Source organism: Mustelus asterias, chromosome 9 (assembly GCF_964213995.1).
Source record: "Mustelus asterias chromosome 9, sMusAst1.hap1.1, whole genome shotgun sequence".
NCBI classification, from domain to species: domain Eukaryota; kingdom Metazoa; phylum Chordata; class Chondrichthyes; order Carcharhiniformes; family Triakidae; genus Mustelus; species Mustelus asterias.
The window spans coordinates 125,276,178-125,298,227 of record NC_135809.1 but is presented as its reverse complement, the minus strand read 5'-3'; the positions used below and the strand labels follow the sequence as shown (position 1 = coordinate 125,298,227).

The window sequence follows — 22,050 nt, the reverse complement described above, 5'->3', positions numbered from 1 at the left end:
TGCAGGTTAGGTGGATTGGCCATGCTAAATTGTCACTTAATGTCCCAAGATGTGTAGATTGGGGGGAATTAATGGGGTAAATATGTGGGGTTATGGCGATGGGGTAAAATGTCAGTCAGGGAGTAGGTGCAGACCCAAGGGGATGAATGGCCTCCTTCTGCACTGTAGGGATTCTATGAGAACGTCATCAAGGTGTATTACTCAGTGAGATGATAGGAGAATAATTCCTGCCTCCAGTCACTTCTCCACTGGACTTTCAATGGAGAGGTTACATTTCTTTGTTGCAGTTCCTAATGCTCCTTTGTACATGTGCTCATTAGCTCATACATCCAGCAAACGATGCTGTCACACTGTACCCACTTGCTATTCTTTGGACAAGCTTTCCACTTGTAGGATGGACAGGACCAGGCAAACTGGTGCTGGTGCCAGATCCAAGACATTCAACACAAATTGTCAATCAAGAAGTCATCGCTGACCAGGAGGGCAAATCAAACTAAACAAAACCAGAACCTCGAAAGCAAGGCATCCAGCATATCAAACCATATCACAATTCAATAGTTAAGTTTACCACAATCGACAATGGTTTCATGGTCACCATTAGACTTCTAATTCCAGATTTTTATTGAATTCAAATTTCACCATCTGCCGCGGTGGGATTCAAACCTGGGGTCTCCAAAACATTACCCTGGATCTCTGGACTACGAGTCCAGCGACAATACCACTCTCCCCAGTCTGATTTAATTTGAGATAATCGGATGATGGTGTAGTGCAGGACCTGGTTACGAGAAAATAATAACAAGCTCGTACTTACTCTGCACTCCCGGCAGTTGGTTTTCAATGCTCGCTGTCCTTCGGCAAGTTTCTGACCCCCATAGAGACAGATAGCTGCAGAATCAAATAGAACAGATTGCTATTATATATAATCTGTCAGCTTGGAACAAAGAGCAGTATATAATCACTCCGGTTTACTGTCAGAAATGGTTGTTACAATTACTGAATAAGCACTAAACTACGACAATATATTAGCCAATAATTGAATAGCATGAACAATGATTATAAGAGTATAGACCCCACGGGAAATAATTTATGAAAGGGACAGTCCGACACTGTTTCGACACAGCCCATCAGATTGTCTGTGCTGTGTGTGAACAGAGGTCAAACTGTTCAACTGTGCCATGACAAAGTGACCTGGGTTCAAATCCCAGTCTTATTGGACTTGCACACCAGGCTTCCTCTGACAGCATCTTCCAGAGATCCACCCTGCTGGTGAATAAAGGAGAAGTTTCCATCTCGCAGAAAGGAGGAAAATGTAATTGCAAAACAGGATAAGTTGTTAAGTAAGGCCACGTTTCAGCACTCCCAGCCCAGTGATTACCTGAGGAGCATCTTTGACAGGAGACCACAGTCAGGTCTGTCGACAATTAACCCCTCTGCCAAACCAGAATCCAGAACAACGGGCAAGAAATAATAGAAACGTGATTTGACATCACTTGTCTCTCAAGCAGTTCTGAAATATGGCCAATTCCGACCAGGGATTCTGGGACCTGCTTTGGGTCAGATTTCAGAGCAATTCCAAAGCGCCGGAACAAAACACACACACACAAAAAAACAAGCTCTGCTTACGATTTAATTTTCTGGCTGCCCTACCAGCCTCAGCGACCTGGCAAAGTCCAAAACAGCCAGTCAGTGAAAATCAAATCGCTTTGCTGCTCTCTTTGCTGGATGATCTCTCTCAAGGTTAGTGTCAAGAGCACTCAGATAACCCTGCTCGCTGAGACAAAAAGGGGCCACTTCAGCCAAGGAGATCAGGACAGAGGGAGGGGGGTGGAAGTCAGAGAAAACAGATATGGGGAGTCATTTCGCGGGCCACAGTTCCTCAAAGAGCATCTTCCTGGAGACCTATAGATGGTCACAAGCTATTAATGTAATAAAGTAAGCAACAAAAACTTGCATTTATATAGCACCTTTAATGTCGTAAAACTTTCCATCTAATCCTTCTGAAAAAACTGTGACCATGTGCCAGCTGGTAGATGTTTCGGTGAGATTTTATCTTGAGTACATAGACATAGAAACATGGAAACCTAGAAGATAGGAGCAGGAGGAGGCCATTCGGCCCTTCGAGCCTGCTCCGCCATTCATCATGATCATGGCCGATCGTCCAACTCAATAGCCTAATCCTGCTTTCTCCCCATAACCTTTGATCCTGTTCGCCCCAGCCGCCACTTGAATACATTCAATGTTTTGGCATCAACTACTTCCTGTGGTAATGAATTCCACAGGCTCACCACTCTTTGGGTGAAGAAATGTCTCCTCATCTCCCACAGTGCAGAAGGAAGCCATCCGGCCCATCGGGTCTGCACCGGCCACAATTCAACCCACGCCCTGTCCCCGTAACCCCACGTATTTACCCTGCTAATCCCCAATTCACTAAGGGGCAATTTAGCATGGCCAATCCACCTAACCCGCACATCTTTCGGACTGTGGGAGGAAGCTGGAACATCCGGAGGAAAGCCACGCAGACACGGGGAGAATGTGCAAGCTCCACACAGACAGTGACCCAAGGCTGGAATCGAACCCGGGTCCCTGGCGCTGTGAGGCAGCAGTCCTAACCACAATATCATCATACTCCCACAAACATAACCATGAACCAATTACTCTGCCATTGGTTTTAAGGAGATCCTAAAGGAAGAGAAAAAGAGAGAGAAGGGTAATTCCAGAACTTAAACCTAAAATTGTACCTGGGCCAGGATAATTGATCACAGCTTCAAGGCTGTGAATGACAAAGTAAGGACAGCATTAGACACTAGTCTTTACACAGAAGCAGTTAAATAGCTTGGACCCGTTTGTAAGGAAATTGGGCTGAGATACAGGTAAACTCCTTTCAGTGAAAGCCAGAATCTGTGTTGCGAAAATGACAGCGCAGGTACTCCAGAAGGATTAAATGTGCCAAAGAACTTTCTTCATTCAAACTAATCTTGTGACCTTCCGAAGAAGCTGCAACCACCACCTTCACTGACGCAGTTTACATTGCTGCTGGGAATGGTGCTGGCTGCTAAAGGCATCAGCAAGACTTGACAGATTTGGCATTGACACTGCGGTACTGAAGGAATGCTGCATTATCAGAGGTACCACCTTTAAGGTGCAACAATAAATCACTATTCCATCTGTCAGCCAGTTCAAGTGATGTAGAAGATACCATACAAAGTCAAAAGAGTTCTCCAGAGGTCCTGGAATAAAAATAGAATCATAGAATCCCTACTGTACAGAAGGAGGCCATTCGAACCATTGAGCCTGCACCGACAACAATCCCACCCAGGTCCTATCCCCATAAATCCACGTATACGCCCTGCTAATCCCTCTGACACTAAGGGGCAATCTAGCATGGCCAGTTAACCTAACCCGCACATCTTTGGACTGTGGGAGGAAGCCGGAGCGCCCGGAGGAAACCCACGCAGACACGGGGAGAATGTGCAAACTCCACACAACACATCCTTCAACCGATAACTGACCAAATAGCCAATAACCATTTGTGGGATTTAATGTGTTAATGGGCTGCTGAATTTGTGGACATTGCGAACTACACTTTGACAGTAACTCGTCGATTGTGAAACACTTTGGGACATTCTGCAGAAAGTAAATTAGATAAAATAATGTAATTTATTTTTTTAAACTAGCAACATTTTTGGCACATCAGTCACTGGAACATTTGAAGAATATCAGTAAACCTTGCAAGAAATGTCACAGTCACATTCCCACACACAGACAAACATTGATGCAAGTTTCACATTTGCAATAGTGGCACAATTCCACGAGATTCTATAACCCACACATAAATAAGTAAAAGTCAAGGATAAGAGACTGGCCAAATACTCGCAAATGACAAACTCATTGAGGTCAAAAGGATTAAAGCAGTAAATCACAAGTCAAATTGCAACATGAGGAAAAAAATCAACTTGGAGCCAGAGAGAAGGTCCAATATCTGCCTTCAGAGCAGGGTGAATAAAATTTAATTGGTTCACTTTCTGGATCAGTTTGACTCTGGGAAAGGGAGCTGGAACAGCCCGTCACTTTTTGATGCAAGGTCTGAATTCCAATTTAAAACTTTGAATCATGGACAGGCACACTGGAAAACCAGCACATTTCCTCATTTCAAACAACACACTGTGGAAAATCACCACCCTGGAGACACGTAGCACCATTGATATTAAAAACATACACTCAATCAATCTTTCAGATTAATCAATAAGTCTAATCAATCACGGGTTCGACAGAAATGGGAAGGATAATCGTTAATGGTAGGAACTAAAGGTACAGATATAGAATCCTGACAATGCAGAACGAGGCCATTCAGCCCATCAAACTTGCACCAACAACAATCCCACCCAGGCCCTATCCCCGTAACCCCATGTATTTACTCTGCTAATCCCCCTGAAACTAAGGAGCAATTTAGCATGGCCAATCCACCTAACCATATGGGCATGGATTACTGCTTTATCTCTTAGCAGGTGATCTTACTGGCTCGTGATCGGTGTGGTGAGCCGGTAAGATCAGACAAGAGGCAAAAACTTAGGTTCGCGCCCGGTTTTTCACCTCTCGCGATGTTACCGGCCTTGTTTTGCCACAAAGGGGGCAAAGCCTATTTCAATATTCAGTAGGTAATTTAAATATCATTAGCGAATCCTGGATGCTATGGTCCAGGCTCACTTGTCCTTACCTGCTCGCTCATCACGGTCCTCACCGGCAAGGATCACATTTGGTTCTACCAATGGGAACCTGAATGATGGCCTCGCCAGTGCGACTGGAGACAATTGAAGCCCTCCAAGTGGCTGGGGGCAGGACCGGGCAGTGCCTCTTAGACATTGCCAGTCTGACACCCTGGCACTGCCCTCTCGGGACCATGGAATTGCCCACTGGGCACCCAGTGGAGCCAAGGGAGCGGTGCCTGAGGGGAGAGGTGTGCCCTGAAAGGGGCTAGGCCTGAAGGGGGTGGGCCCCATGACGGGGCGCGGGGCCATGATGGGGAGATGGGGGGAGCTCCGTCGGAGGGTAGAGAAAGTGGGTATTCTGCATCCGGGGTAGGGATGTGATCGGAGAGGTGGTGCGACAATCGGCAAAGCCGGCGATTCACCGGAGCGGCAATCAGGGAGGGGTAGGGTGATGTCTTGGGGGGGGGGGGGCTATCCGGGGGATGTGATTGGGGTGGAGAGTTAATGTCCAGCGGGGTGGGTAGAATGATGGATCTCCCAGTGCATTGTGTACACACTGTATGCAATGCACTGGGACATCAGGGCACCCACGCAATGGCACCCCTAGAGCTCAGCAGTCGGCCTCCGGGCAAGAATATCCTCTGCGCACTCTGCCTGCTGGCAAGAATCACATTTGAGCTTTTTTTTTTCCAACCGCCATACGATTGCCTCTGGAAACTTGCCCAGAAAATGGGCGCGATTCTCACCATTTTCACGCTCGTTCGGCACTTCATTTTTTTTTGGTAAGATCACCACCCCCTTAGGATAGTGATCTGTGCTACTTTCATTCTGTGTGAAGCTTCCTAACAAAAGCTGTCAAAAATGCAGCACACACACAAAGGGAGCGATCTGGCAGTCAAGTCAAAAACTCATCATGGCTGCCAAATCTCATGAGAGAGCCAAAACAGGATTTGTGCCAATAAGATCTCGGATTGAGATCCTCCCTCCATCAGTGATGTGACCAGGTTCACGTCCAGACATGGCATGAACCTGATTTCAGTGAGTATTCAAACATTTTAATATAAGTAAAGAGCTTTACATCGTAGCTTGCTCCCACAGCGTACCCTCCCTCCCAACCTCCTAACCCCGCCCCACCACCCACCCCACCCACCCACTCTGGCAGCGTGACTTCATGCCAGCCCGAATCGTGACTGGTTTTCAAAAGTAAGAACCAGTTGCCCTGGGGAGTTGAAGGACAAAACCCCCTGGACATTAGCAGGACTGAAGATCCCATGCAGCAGCCAATGGAGGGGCCACCTCTGGCACTGGAAAACATGCCGTGGTGGGGAGCAGAGAATACTGACCATGATGTGAACTATGTGTGCAGCTGTTGTCAGTGGTATGACAGTCACAGCATGGTTTAACAGTTGCTAATAAAACGCAGCTGTTGTTAAGACCAGCGCCAAAAATCTCCAGCCTCGCCCGCAGCTGGGATTCTCCAGTCGCGCTGCAGTGAATGGAGCACCAAATTCTCCATTTTTGCTGGCAGTGGGGGTGGGCGAACCAGATCAGAGAATTCCGTCCCATATTTCTAGCAATCCATGATATAGTTTTATTTATTAGTGGTGCAAGTAGGCTCACATTAACACTGCAATGAAGTTACTGTGGAAATCCCCTTGTCGCCACACTCTGATGCCTGTTTGGGTACACTGAGGGAGAATTTAGCATGGCCAACGCATCTAACCAACACGTCCTTTGGACTGTGGGAGGAAACTGGAGCACCCGAAGGAAACCCACGCAGACACGGAGACTCCACACAGACAGTGAGTGACCCAAGCCAGGAATCGAACCCGCATCCCTGGCGCTCTGAGGCAGTAGTGCTAACCACTGTAGGGAGAAGTAAAAATATGCCTTCTCAGTAAAAGCCCAGTGGAAATAGACAATAGCATGTTCTACCTCACTCAGAAGGAGTGACTGGAAAAAAATTGATGGCACAACTAAAATGACCGACTGTGCACTGCCGTACGAATCAATATTGTCTTCTGGAATGAAGTTGTATGGTCACCCATGACCTTCGCCTCTCAAGAACACTCGGTCATTACCTCAATGTCAGATGTAGATCCAAGTATTATGGACAAGGAAGAATTGTATTAAATAAAATAATCAATAAATCTCCATGGTACAAAGGTCACCCAACAAAACAGAATGAAAGAAGAGCAGAGTGCAGGGAAAAAAGAAAAATGTGACACAAGAATGAGCCTATTGATAACAATGGGTGCAATACTTTCCACGCCTGCATCAGGGAATATCTTAATCATTTTATGATGAATCACACCAAGCAATGAAGACTGAATGGAGAACTGATAAATGGAGTGCTTTCTTTTAAATGAGGACTGCAGAGATACAGAACACTGATGCCCTGAGAATGGTATTAGTGTCATAATAATTCATCCATTTGGATTAAATCTGGTGTAGAGGCAGATCGTTAAAAGATTCACCCAGGTTTGAGATTGGCAGTGTTCATACAAAGGTTGCTTTGCATTATCAAAGTACAGATGTCGTGGCCATTACAATGTGACTGGTTTAGCGGTCAGGCCAAAGCCATAGCTGCGATCAGACCCAATTATCAGAAGCTTTAGTCTCAGACACCTCAAGTGAGGCATGTTTAAATTTACTGGAACCTGTAAAACTATTTGAAAGACCAATGTGGTTTTGTACTCCAATGTTCAAAATATTTCAATCATTTCCTTTACCAAATCTTTTTATATCTGTAATAGAATCATAGAATCCCTACAGTGCAGAAGGAGGCAATTCAGCCCATTAAGTCAGCACCAACAACCATCCCACTCAGGCACTATCCCCGCAACACCACATAATCCCATTGACACTAAGGGGCAATCCCACCCAGAACTGTTCCCCATAACCCCAAGTATTTACCCCATCAAACACCCTAACCTACACCAGGCAGCATCTAGCATGACCAATGCAACTAATCAGCACGTCTTTCGGATTGTGGGAGGAAACCAGAGCACCCAGAGGAAACCCACGCAGACACAGGGAGAACGTGCAGATGCCGCACAGATAGTGACCCAAGCCAGGAATCGAACTGGTGTCCCTGGTGCTGTGAGGCAGCAGTGTTAACCACTGTGCCACTGTGCCGTCCGTGCCTGCAAGTTGACCTGTGATGTGGAATATGTTCTGTGTATGATTGCCATTTGATCAGGTCGTTGATGTCCATGGCTTAACAAACTACTGAGTGGCACTTCTGAGTGCTAGCAAAATTAATCAAACTATTGCACACTGAAACACCAAACTTTAATGTTCAAAGGAACCATTAGTCTCTGTGGGAAGGAAGCAAATAGGACAAGGCCTATGAAGCAAATGATCTATTTCCTCGATGAGCTTTCTTGAAGGTTGCCAGGACCTTATTAAGTAAGAGTTCTCATCATGCAGCCCCCTGCCGCTATTGCAGAGTATCACTGCACATTCATTAGCCAAGAGTTAGATGAGAGGCTCCTTCAACAGCTCAAAGGGTTGGTCAAGAGTAGCATTGTCATTCAGATGAGAACAGTCCCAGATTTGCTATGAATCAATAATGAGTTTGATGACATTGTCGTGGAAGCAGAAATAGGGGCACCACAAGTGGTCTTCAAGCTAATGAGCTTGGACAGAAAAAATATAAGATTTCAACGCTAAGCACTGAACTTAGAAAGCTATTTCACATAGCTCCTTTGTTCACACCACGAACAAGCACAAGGTAGTTCAATAATCATTCAGAAACATGACTTACTTAATATTACTTAATACAGAGTTTGCTGCACACACATCTAAGACATGGAAATCATAGAATCATAGAATCCCTATAGTGCAAAAGAGGCCATACGGCCCATCAACTCTGCACCGACTCTCTGAGAGAATATCTTACCCAGGTCCTCTCCCCCACCCCATATCCTAACCCCAAACATTTACCATGGCTAATCCATCTAATCTTGGGACACTAAGGGTCAATTTATCATGGCCAATCCACCTAACCTGCACATCTTTGGACTGTGGGAGGAAACCGGAGCACCCGGAGGAAACCCATGCAGACACGAGGAGAATGTGAAAACTCCGCACAGACAGTCACCCAAGGCCAGAATTGAACCCAGGAGCTGTGAGGCAGCTAACTATTGTGCCACCGTGCCAGAAATTGAAAATAGTTTGGGGCAGTTGTATACCTTTCCTCTACCCTAGCTCTAATCATCACCACTGAGTCCATGAAAAGATCAGCAATGATCTAATTGAATGGCGGAGCAGGCTCAAGGGCCCAGATGGCCTACTCCTGCTCCTAGTTCCTAGTTTTTATTCTGATCACAGGGATCCACGAGAAGCTTAATAGCTGAAGAATCGCCATGATTCAGTTAGCTTGTGGCTCCTTGGGGTAAAGTGGATGAACGTGGAAACGCTAGAAACAGGAGTAGGCCATCCATGATCCAATTAGACCAGAAATATTGATCAATCTTTGTTCCAGATCCCTTCCCTAATAAGGTTCTGACTAGCATTGCATCCAATGTAGCTCTGTGGTAACCTATTATGTGTAGGGGTGGATCCACAGTGCTCTTTGACCACCACTTGACTGTAAGGATCATTGAAGTGTGACAGAAGAAATTAGATATAGTTTTTTCTCAACTGTAGGGATTCTATGATTCTATGATTCAAAGAACTGTTGACTGGGGTACACGGTGGCACAGTGGTTAGCACTGTTGCTTCACAGCGCCAGGGACCCAGGTTCAATTCCTGGCTTGGGTTACTGTCTGTGTGGGGTTTGCACATTCTCTCCGTATCTGCATGGGTTTCCTCCGGGTGCTCCAGTTTCCTCCCACAGTCCAAAGATGCGCAGGTTAGGTGCATTGGCCTGGCTAAATTCTCCTTCAGTGTACCCGAACAGGCACCGGAATGTGGTGACGAGGCGATTTTCACAGTAATTTCATTACAGTGTTAATGTAAGCCTACTTGTGACTAATAAATAAACTTTATATTTTATTTAGTTTCAAGTACTCATTGGATTAGAACTGTTTCATCTGAGGTGGAACAGTGGTTAGCACTGCTGCCTCACAGTGCCAGGGACCCGGGTTCGATTCTGGCCTCGGGTGACCGTCTGTGTGGAGTTTGCACTTTCTCCCCGTGACTGCGTGGGTTTCCTCCGGGTGCTCCGGTTTCCTCCCACACTCCAAAGATGAGTGGGTTAGGTTGATTGGCCATGCTGAATTGTCCCTTAGTGTCAGGGGGATTAGCAGGGTGAATATGGGGGGTTATGGGAATAGGGGCTGGGTGGGATTGTGATCGGTGCAGACTCGATGGGCCGAATGGCCTCCTTCTGCACTGTATGGATTCTATGATCTGTTTGCTCTTCATCGTATGCCCACTGAAATATGAGATTTTATTCATGGCGGTAGATTATCAGGCTGCAGTAAGTTTTTTAAGCTTTCATTTTGGGCTTGACTGTATAGACAGAAAATATATGCTAATATATTCAGAGGCATGCGAAGTGTAACAGCAAATTTGCTCACTTTTTGAAACCATATTGTTATTGATATCTCAGGCTTGTGAGCCAGGAAGCCTCATTTCAAACATTCTGGGGTACAAATTTGACTCAGGCACTGAAAGAACATGCAGTAGTTGGTATTTCATTGTACTGACTGCAATGGAACCAAATACCAGGCGCTGTGCATCAGGGGATGAACAATCTGATCTTACCAGTTTAGCCTGAGAGGAATTTCTAACCCCATTATTTCTATCTCCCAGATTGTCACACATCATCTCTGCAACTCTTCCAAAATCACACTGTTGTACACATTCTGGCAGCTCACATTCTCGCACCACCTTGGACAGTGCGAAGCAAACATCTCTATGATAACAGCTTAATGTTGTCGATTGTCAAGGTAGCAATAATTTCTGCAGCATTTGAGCGAGTATTTTTTTCAAGTGTTGTTTTTCAAGTACATCTTGATTTGGAACTGTTTCATCCAAAGATGTGCGGGTTCGGTTGATTGGCCACGCTAAATTGCCCCTTAGTGTCAGCGGGACGAGCTATGGTAGATGCATGGGTTTATGGGGATAGGGCCTGGGTGGGATTGTGGTCAGTGCGGACTCGATGGGCTGAATGGCCTCCTTCTGCACTGTAGGCATTCTATGATCTGTTTGCTCTTCATTGAATACCCATCCAAATACAAGGTTTATTCAGAAAGGCAAAATTGAGAATTACCATATAATCATGTATGGAAGCAATATTCATTTAAACCTATATCTGGGTCAGATCTGGTAATAAGCTTGATTTTCCTGAAATACAATTAATGTCAGCCAACAATAATGTGTGCGTATCTCTCTCCCTGTCTCATAAGTGTCCTGGGTAAAATGAGTTTTGTCAGTATATATATACTTTATCGTGCTAATTGAGCGCTAAATGACAATCTCACTCAGGAACAGACAGCTGATAAGCAAAAACTAAAAATGCACATTGAAGCAATAGGAAATGTTCTTCAGAAGTCATTATCAAGACGTATTGCTCTGTCCTGCTGTGAGCTATACTCATCAAAGGGTGATATGATTTGCAACTCAAGTTACACCGGCTCCTTGGTGTAACACAAGAGTACTTGGGGTGGTGTTGGGGTTTGTTGGGGTAGGGGGCAGGGAAGAGGAGGAATGCAACAGGAGCCAATCTGACAAATTCCCAATAATTCCTCACCAATTCCAGGATTCCCTGCAGGAATTGATGAGGTTGCACTATAGAGTATACTTTGACAACACGTGACTGATGCACTTGTTAAAAAAATTCTTTGATTTGATTTATTATTGACACATATATGGGATTCAGTGAATAGTCTTGCAAGCTATTCTCCCACGAACCTTTACAGATGCAACATAGTAATCATTCTTTCTGGTTGTATCACAGGTTGGTATGGCTCCTGCTCTGCCCAAGACCGCAAGGAACTACAAAAGGTTGTGAATGTAGCCCAATCCATCACGCAAACCAGCCTCCCATCCATTGACTCTGTCTACAATTCCCGCTGCCTCAGCAGGGCAGCCAGCATAATTAAGGGCCCCACGCACCCCAGACATTCTCTCTTCCACCTTCTTCCGTCGGGAAAAAGATACAAAAGTCTGAGGTCATGTATCAACCGTCTCAAGAACAGTTTCTTCCCTGCTGCTATCAGACTTTTGAATGGACTTATCTTGCATTGAGTTGATCTTTCTCTATACCCTAGCTATGATTGTAACACTACATTCTGCACTCTCTCATTTCCTTCTCTATGAATGGAATGTTTTGTCTGTATAAAGAAACAATACTTTTCACTGTATGTTCATACATGTGACAATAATAAATCAAATCAAATACAGTCAAAATATACCATTCATAAAGTCATAGAGGAGAAGGGAAGGAGAGGGTGCAGGATATCATGTTGCAGTTACAGAAAGAGTGGAGAGAAAGATCAGCTTAATATATGATCTGACCATTCAGAAGTCTGATGGCAAGTCGGAAGAAGTTGTTCTTGAGTCTGTTGGTCATGTTTTCAGACTCATCTTTTTCCTGATGGAAGAAAGTGGAAGAGAGAATGTCCGAGTGTGTGGGGTCCTTGATTATTCTGGCTGCTTTCCCGAGGCAGCAGGTCGCATAGACGGAATCAATGGATGGGAGGCTGGTTTGCATGATGGACTGGGCTACGTTCACAACCCTTTCTAGTTTCTTACTCCATCCTTAAAGTTACAAAGCCAATGCTCAGAATGGATCGGGCAAACCCAAATCCATTCCTTGCTTGCACCAAAAACCAAAGTCAAATTGAATCCAATTCACGTTCCCCACAAGGGAGACAAACGAGATTCAATGCGACAAGATGAGGAATTGCATCCCACCTTGGGCTTGATCTGATGCTTGATCTTAGCCAAAAGGCACATACGCCAGCAAGTAAATCCACAGCAAAACTAAACACCAGGATCCAGCCGGTCCCCCTTGGCAGCCCACTTTAATGTGAACAGTACAGAGGCCATTCAATTTGAAGCTAATCGGAAAGCATGTACAGCAGCAATTGTTCAGCTATGTCAATCAGCCATGGCTTGGTCGGGTAGCATAAGCTTCACTGAACCTCCAGGTTCCAGCCTCAAGACCAAGTCAGGCCTCGAGCACAAAATAATTCCACTTCAGCGCGGAAGGAGTGCCACAGTGTTGAAGATGCTTTCGAGACTTTAAAACGAGGTCCCGTCTGCCCTAACAGGTGGACCTAAAATATCTCTGACATGACTGAGAAAGTGGAATTAGCTGAGTTACTCTTTGAGAGAGCTAGCATCAGCATTGCAGGCTGAGTGACCACCATCCTGTGATTTAGCAATTCTAGGCTTGAGTACCAAACTCAAAATACAAATATATTTTTGAACTTGTTTAAAGTTTTGACATTTATTTATTAGTGTCACAAGTAGGCTTACATTAACACTGCAATGAAGTTACTGTGAAAATCCCCCAGTCGCCACACTCCGGCGCCTGTTTGGGTACACTGAGGGAGAATTTAGCACGGCCAATGCACCTAACCGGCACACCTTTCAGTCTGAGGGAGGAAACCGAAGCACCCGAAGGAAACCCACACAGACACATAGAGAATGCGCAGACTCCACACAGACAGTGACCCAAACCAGGAATCGAACCCAGGTCCCTGGTGCTGTGAGGCAGCAGTGCTAGCCACTGTGCTACCGTGCCGCTTGCAGTACTGGTAGCAGTGGTTTGTCATCAATTTTACAGTGTGTCAGGCGCCCCACTGTTCAGTGCCACCTGCCTACTCCCATCTCTGTGACAAGTAGAAGTTCCGCCATCTTGAATATACAACCTGCTTTACGAAAGCTGAATATCAGGGCTGTCCGCAATATGAAAGCGTTTCAGTTTATTGCCCCAACATGTCGAGAGGTTTGATGGAAATTACTGAAGAGGAATGCAGGCTAGTGGGTGAAATCTGACAGCTAGAAAAAAACCTGCCTATTGAAGTGCTTTATGCCTACAATTTGGAGATCAAGAATTAATGACAGGGTGGTTGGACTGAAGTCATATTTGGCAGTAGCAAACGGTGGCCGATTTATCTGTCCTTCTTCGGGGCTGAGACTGTCCGGTGCCGCTGAAAGTGATTGGAGTTTTGGCTTGAACGCCAAATTTTCCCCATTCTCGCTGGCAACAGGTCCTGTCATGATGAGACAAGAGTGATCTGCCAAGTGAATCTAAATTCACGAAATCCACTGGACTTGCGGATAGCAATGAACATTGTCGGGCAATACAGCAGGATATAGATAGGCTGGAAAATTGGGCGGAAAAATGGCAGATGGAATTTAATCCAGATAAATGCGAAGTGATGCATTTTGGAAGAACTAATGTAGTGGGGAGTTATACAATAAATGGCAAAGCCATCAAGAGTATAGAAACTCAGAGGGACCTCGGTGTGCAAGTCCACAAATCCTTGAAGATGGCAGCACAGGTGGAGAAGGTGGTGAAGAAGGCGTATGGTATGCTTGCCTTTATAGGACAGGGTATAGAGTATAAAAGCTGGAGTCAGATGTTGCAGCTGTATAGAACGCTGATTAGGCCACATTTGGAGTACTGTCCAGTTCTGGTCACCGCACTACCAGAAGGACGTGGAGGCTTTAGAGAGAGTGCAGAGAAGGTTTACCAGGATGTTGCCTGGTATGGAGGGTCTTAGCTATGAGGAGAGATTGGGTAAACTGGGCTTGTTCTCCCTGGAAAGATGGAGAATGAGGGGAGGCCTAATAGAGGTGTACAAAATTATGAAGGGTATAGATAGGGTGAACAGTGAGAAGCTTTTTCCCAAGTCGGAGGTGATGATCACGAGGGGTCACGGGCTCAAGGTGAGAGGGGCGAGGTATAACTCAGATATCAGAGGGACGTTTTTTACACAGAGAGTGGTGGGGGCCTGGAATGCGCTGCCAAGTAGGGTGGTGGAGGCAGACATGCTGGCATCGTTTAAGACTTACCTGGATAGTCACATGAGCAGCCTGGGAATGAAGGGATACAAACGAATGGTCTAGTTGGACCAATGAGTGGCACAGGTTTGGAGGGCCAAAGGGCCTGTTTCCTGTGCTGCACTGTTCTTTGAAAAATCAAATCATAAAATCCCTACAGTGCAGAAGGAGGCCATTTGGCCTGTCTAGTCTGCACCAACTCTCCAACAGATCACTCCACTCAGAACCTATCCCGGTAACCCCAATGTACTTGCCCCGCTAATCCCCCGAACCGACACATCTTGGGACACTAAGGAACAATTTAGCATGGCCAATCCACCCAACCTGCACATCTTTGGAGTGTGAGAGGAGCACCCGGAGGAAATACACGCAGACATGGGGAGAAACGGGCAAACTCCACACAGACAGAAAGTCACCTGAGGCAGGAATTGAACCCGAGTCCCTGGCACTGTGAGGCGGCAGTGCTAACCGCTGTGCCACCATGTCAAATCTCTGCTGAGGGATAGGCTGGGACTGTGGGACTTTCCACCCTGGCTTGTTTTGAGTCCCTGTCGTTTTGAGAACAAGAGAAATTTCACCCAGGAGCGGGTTTCAGACAGACATTGGGAGGAGGGGCGGTGGGCATAGATCAAGCGCCAGCCCATTCATCTGTTTGAATTCTGAGCTACTTTAACTGCCAGGCTTCACTTCCACGTCATCCGCCAGCTGCCAGTGCGAAATGGGCACTGGCAAGAGATGCTTAGCTGAGTGCCAACAGGCCAGATGGGCAGCACTGTTGTGTCCCCACCTCAAGTTGGCAGTTAAAATACCATTGGGGTCCTGATAACATCATAGGACTCCATGTATTAAACACCTGCTCCAGGTGATGCTTCAGCCACTGAAAAGAAAAAGTGCTCAGTTGAAATGAGGCAGGGACACTGACGACATTTAAAAGGCATCTGGACAGATACTGGGATAGGAAGGGTATTGAGGGATACGGGCCAAATGCAGGCAAATGGGGTTACCTTAGAGGGGCATTTTGGTCGGCATGGACCAGTTTGGGCCGAAGGGCCGAAGGGCCTGTCTCCGTACCATAGATTCGATATGATTCTATGAAATGGCAACAGGCAAGAACTGGGGGTGGGTGGGGGGGGGGGGGGTGGGGGGGGGGGGGGGGGGGTGGCGGGAAACGGAGGTGGTGAGTTATCAAAGGTGGTTTCGACTTGGGTTACTGTCTTGTTCCCACCTCATGGATTGGCTTAGACCCCATCTCCAATATTTCTATTTCAACGAAAAACAATACTCTTCAAAATCTGATATTCCCCACCTTCTCAACATTAATATTTCATTTCATGTCGGAATCTCAGATTGCTGTTTGCTTCTGGTTAGTGCCTGTTCCTTTAAATGTTATCAAAGATCGGGAATGCCCACGGGGCTACGCCCGCTGTGCCATGCGAAGTAAAGAAAAACCCCATTGTGCCATCAGCTGCCAACCCTCCTGAATTGTCCTGCTTTCCCCAGGACTTATCTCCTGGCTGCTATTGCAAGAAATTAAGGAGAGACAATGGCCTGGTGGCATTATCGCTAGATGATTAATTTAGAAACTCACCTGATGTTCTGGGTTCAAATCCTGCCACGGCAGATGGTGAAATTTGAATTCAATAAAAATATCTGAAATTAAGAATCTACTGATAATCATGAATCCATTGTCGATTGTCGGAAAAAAACATCAGGTTCACAAATGTCCTTTAGGGAAGGAAATCGACCGTCCTTGCCCGGTCTGGCCTACATGTGACTCCAGAGCCACAGCAATGTGGTTGACTCTCAATTGCCCTCCAAGGGCAACTAGGGGTGGGCAATAAATGTTGGCCAGCCAGCGACACCCATGTCCCACAAAACAATATTTTAAAAATGTGACTCCAGAGCCACGGCAACATGGTTGGCTCTCAACAGCCCTCCTAGGGCAACTCGGAATGGGTAATAAATGCTGGCCAGCCAGTGATGCCCATGTCCCACGAACGAATTTTTAAAAATAAAAATCTAATGCGCAGGTGGCTGGGACGGGAGATGCAAGGGAACATTGAGAAGAATGACTTGGAATTAACAATCTACTGACGATCATGAAACCATTGTCAATTGTCAGAAAAACCAATCTGGTTCACTATGTCCTTTAGGGAAGGAAATCTGCTGTCCATACCTGGTCTGGCCTCCATGTCATTCTGGAGCTACAGCAATATGGTTGATTCTCAACTGCCCTTTGAACAAGGACAACTAGAGATGAGTAATAAATGCTGGCCAGCCAGCGACGCCCATGTCCCATGAATGAATAAAAAATAGTGCCTTCATAAATTTTCTATGCACTTTTTATTTATTATTTCTTTAAAATATTGGCAATGGGGGAGAAAGCCTGTTTGATTGGGCAGTTGGGATTGAGAAATCAAGTGATCAAAACCTCCAGCAATACTTTCAATGAGAATCTTCAGCTCGACTGTAACAGAGAAGTCAACAGAGTGGAAAAAGCTATTAAGAAACCCATAACCAACTTGCAATGTCAGACTATTATGAGTGCCATCACAGGTGTCCTCACCCTTTAAGACCCTTTGTGATCTTGCTAAAATTCTGGGAATACAAATAGGCCATTCAGCCCCTCAAGTCTGTTGCAGATTTTCTTGCTTTCGATTTGTGGTGAGGATTATTTTAATTTTAAACGTTGCAATGCGACTAGTTCCTCTCGCTTGTGGCCAACAGGTTTGGAAAAGAAACCTCGTGAAGACCATTCCAGGAAATACAAACGAAACCAGCTCATCCAAATCAGAGTTCAGTTACAAAGAACCAAATCAAGAATATGTAAGAGAGAATTGGAATCAATTTCCAAAAGCAAATGCACATTAATTTGGCCGCTACAGTGGTAGGAAATAGAAGAATGAATAGTGCCAGCATTGAAAGCTTCTTTACAAAGTTTGAGTTAGCTTAGCTGTTAGAGTTCTTCGTACCTTTTCAGTCCATTCCGAATTCTGTGGAAGTACATTCATTACTTAAGTACTTACGCTTATTAATAAATTTGTGTTACTGGCTGGAATTTGGAGGGATAAATGTCTCGTTGCTGGAGCTACAAGCAAGCTGGGACAGGGGTGTGGGGGGGGGGGGGGGGGGGGGGGGCAGGGGGCGGGGCGGTTTAGGAGGGGGTGACCCTGCTTCACTGAGAGGAAGAGATCGAGAGTTCAGTGTTTTTGCTATCCGTTTCAACATTTATTCTTTCATAGGATGTGACCATCTCAGGCAAGGCATTTGTTGCCCAACCCTAATTGTCCCTTGAGTTGAGTGACTTACTCGGCCATTTCAGAGTCAGGGTAAGAGTCAACCCCATTGCTGCGGGTCTGGAGTCTAATGTAGGCCAGGCTGGGTAAGGACAACAGATTTTCTTCCCTAAAGGGCATTAAGTTTATTTATTTGTGCCACAAGTAGGCTTACATTAACACTGCAATGAAGTTACTGTGAAAATCCGCTAGTCGCCACACTCCGGCGCCTGTTCGGGTACACTGAGGGAGAATTTAGCATGGCCAATGCACCTAACCAGCACATCTTTCGGACTGTGGGAGGAAACCCTCGCAGACACGGGGAGAATGGGTTGTCTCCGCACAGACAGTGACCCAAGGCCGGAAACGAACCCAGGCCCCATCGCTGTGAGGCAGCAGTGCTAACCACTGTGGCACTGTTCAACCCCTGTGAACCAGCTGAGTTTTTACAATTGATGGTCATTATTATTATTGAGGCTAACTTTATATTCCAGACTAATTCCAATCCAAAAATGTGCCGATTAGGTAGGTTGGCCATGCTAAATTACTCCTTAGTGCGCCCAAATGTGTAGGTTAAGGGGATTAGTGAGGTGAATGCGAGGGGTTACAGGGGTAGGGCGTGGAGTGGGCCTGGATACAATGCTCTGTTGAAGATTAGGTGCAGACTCAATGGGCCGAATGGCCTTCTTCTGCACTATAGGGATTCGTTGATTTTAATTAATGGTATTTAAATTCCACTAGCTGCCTTGGTAGGATTTGAAACCAGAGCATTAGTATGGGCCTCTGTTTCTGTAGTCCATTGGCATTGCCACCATGCCACCATCTCCCACTCTATTCGGAAAGACCCCCATGCACCCCCCAACCAAGAGCTATCAGAATGAAATGAAATCTGACGTGATCTGCCGCAGGGTTGAAATTTAACACAAGTATAATAAGAGGGATCAACATTAAGGATTTGTTTTCCTTTTCCAGGCATCTCACCAAGAGAGTGGATTTCTTGACCTTGGAAGGAGAGCAATCTCGATTTGCTGGAACGTTACCAGGGCTGCAAGGGTCCGATTGTGAGGAGAGATTACATAAACTAGCCATGTATTATCTGGAATAGAAAAGGTTCAGAGGTGATTTGATTGAGGGTTTTTTTTAATTTTGAAAGGAATTGATTAGCTAAAGGAATGATTTTTTTTGCTGGTGAAGTGCCCAGGACAAGGGAACATATTCTTTGGGTGGAATTTTACAGCCCCTCCAGCCGCTGGGATTTTCCACTCCCGCCGAAGTCAATGGACTTTTGATGGCTTGTCGCATTTTACGTACAATTCCGCCCAGGGCCATTCATGGGGACTCAGGAAATACTTATTCATGCAAAGCAGGGGGGGTGGGCGGGGAGATGCTAAACAATTCTTCATGTAAATCTGATTAGACACATTTTCGTTAGTCGGGATATGGAACTGAGGTCAAAAGAGAAAATGCCGGAAAATCTCAGCAGGTCTGGCAGCATCTGTAAGGAAAGAAAAGAGCTGAGGTTTCAAGTCCAGGTGGACCTTTGACAATGCCAGCTTTGACAAAGGGTCACCTGGACTCGACACGCCAGCTCTTTTCTCTCCTTACAGATGCTGCCAGACCTGCTGAAATTTTCCAACATTTTCTCTTTTGGTTTCAGATTCCAGTATCCGCAGTAATTTGCTTTTACGGAACGGAGGTGATGGTTTGAGTTAAGGTATAGGTCTTGTTAAATGGTGGAAAATGGACCATTCTTGTTCATATGTTCCCCAAAAGATATCTGGATCTCAACACAGGATGGTCGGAATTCTCCGGCCATTCACACCAGCGGGATTCTCCAGTCCCGCTGCAGTGAATGGAGATTTGGTTGAGCGCCAAATTCTCTGTCCTTGCTTGGAGCAGCGGCGGGCATGAATGGTCAGAATTTTCTGACCGACATTTTCAAAGGGTTACAAATTGGGACTCCTCCAATTGAGTAAGAAATGGTCTCGCGGCACAGTGGGTCACCTCCCAGCCTCTGAACCAGAAGCTCTGGGTTTGAATGCCACACCAGAACTTGATGGCCAAGGAAGGTGCGCTGAAACAGGCTCTGAGTATCAGCAAATCCTTCCAACACATGCCTACGGCAGGCAGTCAGACAGGAAGACATTCCTGGTTAGCCATCTGACGGAGAGAACGTTGCAGCCTTTACCACCACTATCCATAGCTCCAGGCTCCAACATGCATGTAAAAGTGTACGTTGCTTAACAACCCGGACTCCCTGCGTGAACTGTAACATACTGCCACCATTGTTTAGGCGGTCTCAAAACAAGAGCCAAAATAATCGAGAAGTATAGGGAAAAAGAGAACAGAAACACAACAGGTTTCCCACAATGGGCTGGGATTCTCTGACCTCGTCCACGGCTGGGATTCTCCTGTCCCGCTGCTGCGAATAGAGATTTGGCTGAGCGCCAAATTCTCCTGGCAGCGTCGGCAAGGAGTCCGGCATTGGAAAATTCCGGTCTATATCTCGCGGCCTCTCAAAAAAATGGAAAATATTACACTCGGGACCCAATTGGTACTGGCTAAACTACTTGTTGAATTTATTCACACAAACAAATTACAGAAGCAAAAATCTCACAAAGTACAATAAATGTATATAAAAGACCTAGAACGAGTCCACAAGGGATTCACTTCCTTTTCCTTCAAGCTTCAGACTTTCTTCGGATCAAAGAGTCCAGAAAAAAACTACTTCTTCCACCATCTCCAGCACAACACTGATAATGATCTTCCTCCACAAGGTTGTGCTTCAGTGAAGACTCTCAAAGGATCTCTCCTTACGGCAGAATCTTAGTTATTTTGTATATATATTTTCCTTTGATGTCCTTTGAAGAAGTAAAGCAAAGTATAATTTTAATAGTCTTAACAACTTAACGGTGACCAAAAAGAACCCTTGTGACAACCACATCCCTTTACCCTGTCATCATACCCAAAAGCCTGCAATAATTGGAAGTTACATTTCTGTCTGCCGATAAACCAGGGAGAGTACGCATAAATTATTTCTGAAAGATGTTCTGTGGCATGCTAATGAGAAGGTAATCAGACGTTAACTGCAATCCAAGCACCACAAAGCACCTGTTGACAACACGATGATTAAATGTGCATAATCCAATTCACGTATTGATCAGAAAAGTAAAACTGTGCTGGTGGAGCAGAAAGATTCTTAACCGCAAGAGGAAGGATTCCTGAGCAGCCAATTTAGCTTTTAAATGAGGCGGCGGCCATCTTAGATCTGCGCTGCCACCATTTTCGGAATGAACGATTTACAAGGTGTACATACCCAACAAGACATTAATCGATTTTTATCACATCACTGCTGTTGGTGAACAGGTAATACTTAGCAAGTTGTGTAAGAGGGATTAAAACATACAAAGGAACATAGATTTTCTTTTTCATTCGCGGGACATGGGCATCGCTGGCCGGCCAGCATTTATTGCCCATCCCGAGTTGCCCCGGCTCAGGGGGCAGTTGAGAGTCAACCACATTGTTGTGGGTCTAGAGACATACGTAGGCCAGACCAGTAAGGGCGGCAGATTTCCTTCCCTAAAGGAACCAGACGGGTTTTTCTCTGACAATCGACAATGGTTTCATGGTCATCAGTAGATTCTTAATTCCAGACTTTTTAAAATTAAATTCAAATTCCACCACCTGCTGTGGCGGGATTCAAACACGGGTCCCCAGCTGAGTTTACGGAGTTACAGTCTAGCGATAAAACCACTCGGCCATCGCCTCCCCTGTAGATCAATTAAGCAAGTGGATTCAGAAAATCAGCTTAATTTTAGATATAAATTCATGGACAGAGTCAACAAGGAAAGTTTGGAATAATTTTATTATGAGGAAAATATTACTAATCATTCAATTGTAAAAATCCATCCAACATGATGCAGTTATCAAGGACACATACTGGAATGCATTCAAAGGTCATTTGCCTGAAATAAATTAAGTTTGAACTGGAATCTTGATATCAGTATCAAATGAACATCGGTGTACAAACAAGAGTTGAGAGCAGATTGATTCTGAGATTTTTAAACCCCGACTTATCAATGTTGTTTCAAAACACGGCA

General features: G+C 45.5%; 1 protein-coding gene across 2 annotated transcripts in view; it reads right to left on the bottom strand.

Annotated features, from left to right (window-relative positions):
• Nucleotides 1-22,050, bottom strand: part of LOC144498984 (protein kinase C-binding protein NELL1-like) — an 893,123-nt gene that overhangs the window by 654,029 nt on the left and 217,044 nt on the right. For both annotated transcript variants that reach the window (XM_078221009.1, XM_078221010.1), the window contains exon 10: nt 812-885. In XM_078221009.1, the coding sequence (XP_078077135.1) occupies nt 812-885 (74 nt within the window). The remainder of the gene's footprint in view (nt 1-811; nt 886-22,050) is intronic.